General features: G+C 43.4%; 1 protein-coding gene across 1 annotated transcript in view; it reads left to right on the top strand.

Annotated features, from left to right (window-relative positions):
- The window catches only part of IGF1R (insulin like growth factor 1 receptor), a 127,206-nt gene that overhangs the window by 115,240 nt on the left and 4,004 nt on the right, over positions 1-7,962 (top strand). The window contains exons 18-20 of the mRNA XM_015819480.1: positions 1,341-1,500; positions 3,084-3,213; positions 5,644-5,778. Of these exons, the coding sequence (XP_015674966.1) occupies positions 1,341-1,500; positions 3,084-3,213; positions 5,644-5,778 (425 nt within the window). The remainder of the gene's footprint in view (positions 1-1,340; positions 1,501-3,083; positions 3,214-5,643; positions 5,779-7,962) is intronic.

Raw genomic sequence — 7,962 nt, 5'->3', positions numbered from 1 at the left:
CCCCCCCCCCGACTTCCCAGAGCTACACACAGGGTTTACAATACAATAATTATATTCTGTCTTAAATTATATTATCCTTAAATTAACAATTCTATAACATCCTTTAGCTCTCTTCTAAACTGACATATTAAACATCATTATTACAAATTATTTACTTTTAATAAAATATACTACATTGACAATCACAAATTACTCAAAAACCAAATGAAACTTTTTAGTTCCATATTTCTTTTCTATATAATCTATCCATCTTCTCCAAACCAGTATATATCTTTCTTGTGAATAATCCTTCACATAGGCTGAAATCTTAGCCATTTCTGCTAAATTTGAAACTATTTCTTGTGCAGTGATGCTCAATATCCGAACAGCAAGAAGCATTCCCTTCATTCACAGGAGCTTTTTCCATCCCTGTTTTTATAAATAATAAAACAACAATCCTCTAGCCATTTTGCCCACCTAACTGTAAATAGCTGCACACGCCTTCCTTTGTCCCTGCTGCTAAATCAGCTGGCATGGCTGTTGGGCCTCCGTTTGAAATGTTTCGCCCTTTACTCTTGACTCTTGACTAAGCCAGGATGATTGTTTAGTGTAAAACAGTCCTGCTAATTGCTCATGACTCTCAGTACACAGCCGCCGTTCCCTTTTGCTCTCGCCTTGAATTATGAATGAGTTTTTGCAACAAACACTAATATTTAGTCATGCGGTTGACATTTAATACTCAACGCTGGCAACGGAAGATCAGTAGCCACCCTTGTGTGTGTTCTCACAAGTTCCAAGTTAGGCAGGAGAAAGGGGGGAGGGAGGAGAGTCCTCAAGAACCCAAATAAAAGCGAAATTAGGGCTGGCAGAGCTGGTTGAGTTCTTCTTCCCTTCTTCCCGGCCCTTCCCGCCTTTGTGGATGGCTTCTGTTGTAAATAATTCATGTGGAGATAGTGGAAGCATCTGGTGTGTTTGTGAAGATGAAAGTGTGACTGTAAACCAAACACTGTTCCTTGAGATGAGATACAGAAATAACTTGGCTTCTCAAAACATGATTGTGGAAACAACCTTGGGAGGGGGGGGGCTGAGTGGAGAAAGAGTGGATGACTAGGATCTTTTCTGTTTATTTCCTTCCTCTCCCGTTGTACTTTTTCCCATTGTCCTTCCTCCCTTTTGTTGGGTGTGAGAGAACGTGGACATTTTGGCACACACTTCAAGGGAGAGCAGTTGGTCCCGTTGGGCCAATGAAGCAAATGGCCAGCCGTGACATTGAAAAAACGAGCCAAGTCTTGAGGTTGGAATAAGGAAAGAAAGGCTAAACTTCCTTTAATGACTTGGTGACCGTCTCCATTTCATCTTAGAACAACCCCGTTCAGAGTCCTCCGCCTTTAAAGAAGATGATTCAGATGGCTGGGGAGATTGCAGATGGCATGGCCTATCTCAACGCCAACAAGTTTGTCCACAGAGATCTGGCTGCCAGGAACTGCATGGTGGCAGAGGATTTTACTGTGAAAATCGGAGGTAGGACTTCGTTACTACTGAAAAAAGGAACCATTTAGTGTCGTTGTAGACACAGCAGGCTGAAAATGTACAGGCAAGACTTGGTGAAACTTCCAGGTGCCAGAAATGGGCAAGGCAAACATTTCCAAGTTTGGGGTGGGGTGGGGTAAAATCATGAGTTCTTGATAGGCCTCATCATTGGGCAACCACTTGTCTGAAATGGTCTAGGGCAGGGGTAGGCAACCGTGGCTCTTTTATGACTCGTGGACTTCAACTCCCAGAATTCCTGAGCCAGCCATGCTGAGGGGAAAGGGAGAGTTTATTTATTTATTTATTTATTTATTTATTTATATTTAAACTTCTATGCCGCCCTTCTCCCCAGGGGGACTCAGGGCGGCTCACAGCATGTTAAAAAACAACACAAAAAACATTTCCCCTATAAAACCAATTAAAAGCAAATATATTAATGGCTGTGTCATTATTAAAATCTTTAAAAATTATTAAAAATTGGAAGGATGTAACCTTGAAAAGGAGAACACAAGAGGAGTTACAGAAACCCCGTCTTAGATGCAGTGTGAGAGTTTCAACTCCATATTACATGGGCAGAGGGAGCAAGTTAAAGGGACATTACAATATTTCCCTTGCAGTAGCTCAGGGGACGACAAAAGTAGACTTCCAGTAGACGTTTAAAAGCCCGTTTTGTCCCCTTGAAGGGCTGACACCATAGGAGACCAAGAGGGATTATTGTAATAGATTAGATTAGATTAGATTAGATTAGATTAGATTAGATTAGATTAGATAACCTTTATTGTCATTTTTTTCCCTGTGGGCACAATGGCACACATTAAAAAAATGAAATGTAGTTGCTTCCTCTCAAAGTGTACACATACATAACACACATTTAAAACATACTATATACAAGCTATGTATAGACCTACACCCTTACATATAAGTAACATGTAAATATGAATCGCTGTCCATCTTGAATACATAACGGAAGGAGGACGTAATAAAGGAGACAGTAGAGACTGATACTTGATTTTGGAAACAAAAAGACCAGAATACATCTTTCCCAGCAACTAACTCCCAGATATGCAGGGATTAACACCAGACAAACAACCAAGCAGATAACAATAGCCAAATCAAGGAATTACCAAAGAGAAAAATCACACTCCCTCCAACACTCCTGGGGCAAGCTACTGTATATAAACAGGAAGCAAACCCTATCCTTCCTCACACTGATGATGTTACCTAGACAGGTCATGAAAGGTCTGCAAACTCAGAGAGCACCGAGGACTTCCTTTGGTTTTGTAGCCCAGCATGCTTTTAAAAAAAAACAAACCTCAATATCTTTAAAATAATAAATAAACGAAGCTGAGATTGATAGGAAATGTAGTGGCCATCACATTTCCCTGTCAATCTGTATGATTACAGATAAAATGAGATATTTTAGTACATCCCAGGGGTGCTATAAAATAGAAATGAAAGTTTGTGGTAATAGAGCTACACAGCCAAAGTCTGCTGGCTAAACTCTGTTTTGCTGTTACTGTGATTTCTGCTTGAACTGCAATTTGCTGAGCACCTGTCTGTTGTGTACTGTGTAGATTTTGGCATGACGAGAGATATCTATGAGACTGATTACTACCGGAAAGGTGGAAAGGGACTATTGCCGGTCCGCTGGATGTCCCCAGAATCGCTGAAGGACGGCGTGTTCACAACCCACTCGGATGTTTGGTAATAAAGAAAACCATTTATAAAAGCACTCTTTGATTGCTCTTTGCCGGTCCCCAAAACTTGGTTTTTTTTCACACCTTCTTGGATTTTGATCAGGGGTTTCCAAACTTGACAACTTTAAAACCTGTGGATTTTAACTCCCAGTAATTCTGGCTGGGGCATTCTGGGAGTTGAAGTCCACAAGTCTTAAAGTTGGCAAGTATGAAGAGCCCTGGTTTAGATAGGCATCTCGGGGTGTGTGTGTTCTACTTTCTTAGGGAAGCTTTCGTCGTGTGTAGCCCCCCCCAAAAGTTCGGTTTTAAAACTGGCCCATTTCTCTAATTATGCAGGGCTTCTTACTGGTCCTTATAATAGAAGTAACAAGAAGCAACCATATACAGATAGTCCTCAACTTATGACCACAATTGAGCCCCAAAATTCTGTTGTTAAGTGAGTTTCCCCCCATTTTACGATCTTTCTTGCCACAGTTGTTAAATGAATCACTGCAGTTGTTAAGTTAGCAACACGGTTGTTAAGTGAATCTGGCTTCCCCATTGATTTTGCTTGTCAGAAGGTTGCAAAAGGGGATCTTAGTGACCCCTGGGACATGGCGACCGCAATAAATATGGATCAGTTGCCAAGCACCTGAATTTTGATCATGGGACCATGAGGATGCTGCAGTGGTCGTAAGCGTGAAAATCGGTCGTAAGTCAGTTCTTCCATTGCCATTGTAACTTCGAACGGTCGCTAAAATTTGTAAGTCTGGGATTAGCCGTAGTGGAATCCACTTGAGGTTGGATTTTTCAGTCTAATAGCTTTCAAGTTGTAAGAGTTACAAACTGGTGTTATTGTTTTTCAAGTTGTAAGAGTTACAAACTGGTGTTATTGTAAGAGTTACAAACTGGTGTTATTCTTTTCCCACAGCCCAGCAAAGCACGCTAGATCGCCAAGCTTGGCAGGCCGGGCCTTTACATAGATTTGTATATTTTGGGAAACCCGCTGCAGAATTTGGCTGCCCATTGCAAAATTCTTGAGATGGGGAAAGCCGTAGTCTAGCTTTCTGGAAAAAGCTAACTTTGGAGCTGAGCTGCCTAGTTTTTATTTTAGATTCCACTGACAGAATAAAAATAAACAAGGCAGAAGTAAGGTTGTGGATGATCCCAGATCCCAGAGTAAATGACATTCTAGTTATTATCAGGAGTTCCAGGATTGATTCCAACATGTCAGGACTTGGGGAGAACTCATACATGCAGCAAAAATAGCCCCCCCTGCAGTTAATGTTGCAAGGAATATCGGTATTTTAAACGTCTTCTTTCATACAATCCCAGTATAATAAAATTTTAGGGGGGGGTTAATTAGATCAAAGGGCAGTGGGCTTTCTCCTGCTGGATTTGCATCAAAAGTTGCTAACTTCCATTCAGTTCCCACCAGAAGAGGCTGTGTTGGAATGATGTTTAGAGTAAAATAGTTGAGTTCTCCATATCAAGTTTAGATGGTTAGTTATCTCGAACTGGGACCCTGTTTCTGTCTTCTGCACCTTGCTTCCTGGTTTATATTATGTCTGGGTTTTTCTTGCAGCCTCTGACCAGGCATTCAATAAATAAAATAAAAATCAACTGAATTATTCTTAAAGCATATTTAAGTGTCCCATTCAAAGCCGAATTTGGGGATTACATTAGTTGAGTTAAAATATTTACAATTGATTCGGATTCAGAGTGGCAGCCTCACAAAGACGTGGAGGTAAAAGCTTCCAGTCTGTTTGCAACAAATCAATTTATTACTTTATCCAAAGTGTAGTTTGTACAATTGACTCCAAATTAAATTTCACCAGATCAGGCCCTGTGGGTTTTTTTTTAGAGTGCATAAAAAGAGGAATGGTTATTGTTATTGATTCAATTTGTGCCTATCTTTTTAGCCAGTGTTACTCAAAAGTAATTTATACTTCTATTGCAGTGTTATTGCCCCAGTTGGTTACACAACACTGCACTTTTTCTATGGCAAAGTTCATGTGCCTGTAACATACCGTGAGCGTGCCACAATGTCAACAGATCCATAGCATATGCAAGTGACAGAGTTGTTGTGACGTAGATACACAAGTTACATTTGTGTGAAGTCATCACAGGAGTCATGTGCCCGTTGCACATGCGCCTTTCCTCAATACCCAAGTTTCTGTGAGTTCTGACCAGGTGGATAAGACCAGGTCCACATGAGAAGGTTCAGTTAATCTTCTCAACTAACGGTCAAGCACCTGGTTAGACAAGGGACAAAGCACTCAAAAGGGGTTGGACTTAGTTTGCTTGTGGCTAGGTAGGGATGCTAGGCTGATGCCTCTTTTCACTCCTCCCCCAGGTTCAGCCAGGCCTTCTCCTACATCTCTACACTTTTTCACTTTTGAGTTCCTCCAGAGAAAACCTCCGCTGGCTCTAACGTTTCTTAACCTTTTCCTTGTAGGTCTTTCGGCGTTGTGTTATGGGAAATCGCCACCTTAGCAGAGCAGCCTTACCAAGGCATGTCCAATGAACAAGTTTTACGCTTTGTGATGGAGGGAGGCCTCCTGGAGAAGCCAGACAACTGCCCAGACATGCTGTACGTATATCCAGACCTTTCCCATCCTGGCCTGCCTTGTTCTCTTCACCTGCTTTGGGGCTGGCCTGTCCCGCCTGTGCCTGCAGAGAAGGCCTGCTGCGGGTCCCATCAGCCTGATTATTCCGGCTGGCAGGGTCCAGGACAAGGGCCTTCTCTGCTGTGGCTCCTGCCCTCTGGAATATCTCTCCCCCCCCCCCCCCCCGATGTGAGGTCGGTCCAAACTCTCCTATCTTTTCATAAGGGCCTAAAGACATGGCCCTGCCAATTGGCTGGAAGGCCTGGTGGGGAAAACAGCACAGGAGAGGCGGTTGGTCAAGTAACAACAAAGGCTACTTCTCTGACTGCCGGCTGCCGACAGTTTGGCAGTTCGATCCTGACCGGCTCAAGGTTGACTCAGCCTTCCATCCTTCTGAGGTCGGTAAAATGAGGACCCAGATTGTTGGGGGCAAGAGGCTGACTCTGTAAACTCCTTAGGGAGGACTATAAAGCACTACAAAGTGGTATATAAGTCTAAGTGCTATTGCTATTGCTATTGCGCCAAATGGAGCTGCGTGTGGGCGCTCACTGCTCACACAGAACCATCCCCTTCCCCCCCTCCCCGCCAAGCCAGAAAAGGTTGAGACCACCGATTTGAGGGATCAGAAAAGATCGCCTCTCCCTCGTCTCGTCCTTCCTGACCAATTTTCCCTTGCCTGTAAAATTTGGAACTCTCACTCGCATTTTTTGAAACCAGATAGGGATCTTAACCTATGACGATCTTGGCTTAAACCCTCCACTGGAAATTTCCAGGTTGTAAAGAAAAGAAGCAGCTCCTTATTAAAGGTTCCCCCCCCCCATCAAACCAGGATGTGATCTTTTGAATTCAACTGGGGAGTCTCGTCCTTTTTTTAGAGAGTCAACGGGCTGTCCACCTGACATGTTTTTCAAAGCTTTACGATTCTTTGCAACCCAGTTGTGTTGGGCTGGGCTTGGAGTTAGCAAATAACAGAGCATCCTGTGAATGGTGGCTTTCTGGAAGGAAAAACACTTATTTTGCTTGCCTTTTTTTCTTTCTTTTTTCCTTTTTGTTGGAGGCCTGCATGAGGGATGCAACTGCTTAAGGGGCCTCAGCTGTTTGAGATTCTCAGGAAAAGAGCTTATTTAGCCAGAGGGCTTAGACTGGTATCAGGTGACAGTTCAGCCTTGTTTTGCTAGCTTGCTAGCTGGAGTTGGGCAAAGGAGAGGCGGCTGTCGGCTGTTGCTAAGGAACTGAATTCTCCACCTTATTTTTTTTTTTTTCCAGAATGGGAAATCTCCAGCAAGCTTTGAAATTCTGCTAAACACAGCAGGAGGAAATTATTTAACCAGGCCAGCCAGGGGGGACGGGGGGGGGGGGGCTTTGCAAAGCAGAAAAAAGATGACCCAGTCTTAATTTTCACGGGCAAGAATGTTATTAATAAATCAAGACCTCCCCTCTTTCCCCATCCAGCAATTGAGGGTGAAAATGATGTATAAGGCCTGGTAATTAAGGTTGGGGAGATTTTTTTTGAGGTTAGCATTTAACTGCCGTTTAAAGGGGAGCTGCTAATAGGTATAAATTGACATAATTTCTTGGTTGAAGACATGTTTTCTCCCCCCTCTAAGCTGATCACATTACTCTCAATGGCTGCTCAAGTCTTCCAGCCCCCCCTTTTAGAAAGCTATTGATTAAAGCAGATGCTCCAGTCCACCCCATTTCTGCCCCAGTCAATAGCCCTTGAAGCTCTTTTCCTAACCTGGCTCCTCCAGGGATGATGGAATTCAGCTGCCAGGCAGCCATTGCCTGCAGGCAGCCCTCGACTTACGACCACAACTGAGCCCCAGATTTCTGTTGCTAAGCGAGACAGTTGTTGTGAGATTTGCCCCATTTTTACCACCTCTCTTCCCACAGTTGTTAAGTGAATCACTGCAGTTAAGTTAGTAATGGGTGGTTAAGTGAATTGGACATGGCTAGTCTAGAGCAGGGGTCCCCAACGCCTGGTCCCTGGACCAGTACCGGGCCATGGCATGCCAGCAACCGGGGCCGCACAAGCAAGCAAAGCGTGTGAGAAATGGTCATGTCACTTTTTTCAGTGCTGTTGGAACCTCAGACGGTCACTCACTGAATGTTGTAAGTCGAGGACTCCCTGTGTACTTCAGAAAAGAAAAATTCCCAAGAACGAGACC

The sequence above is a fragment of the Protobothrops mucrosquamatus genome, unplaced genomic scaffold (assembly GCF_001527695.2).
Source record: "Protobothrops mucrosquamatus isolate PMUCROS unplaced genomic scaffold, P.Mucros_1.0 scaffold932, whole genome shotgun sequence".
NCBI lineage: Eukaryota > Metazoa > Chordata > Lepidosauria > Squamata > Viperidae > Protobothrops > Protobothrops mucrosquamatus.
This window is presented reverse-complemented; position numbering and strand designations above follow the sequence as displayed.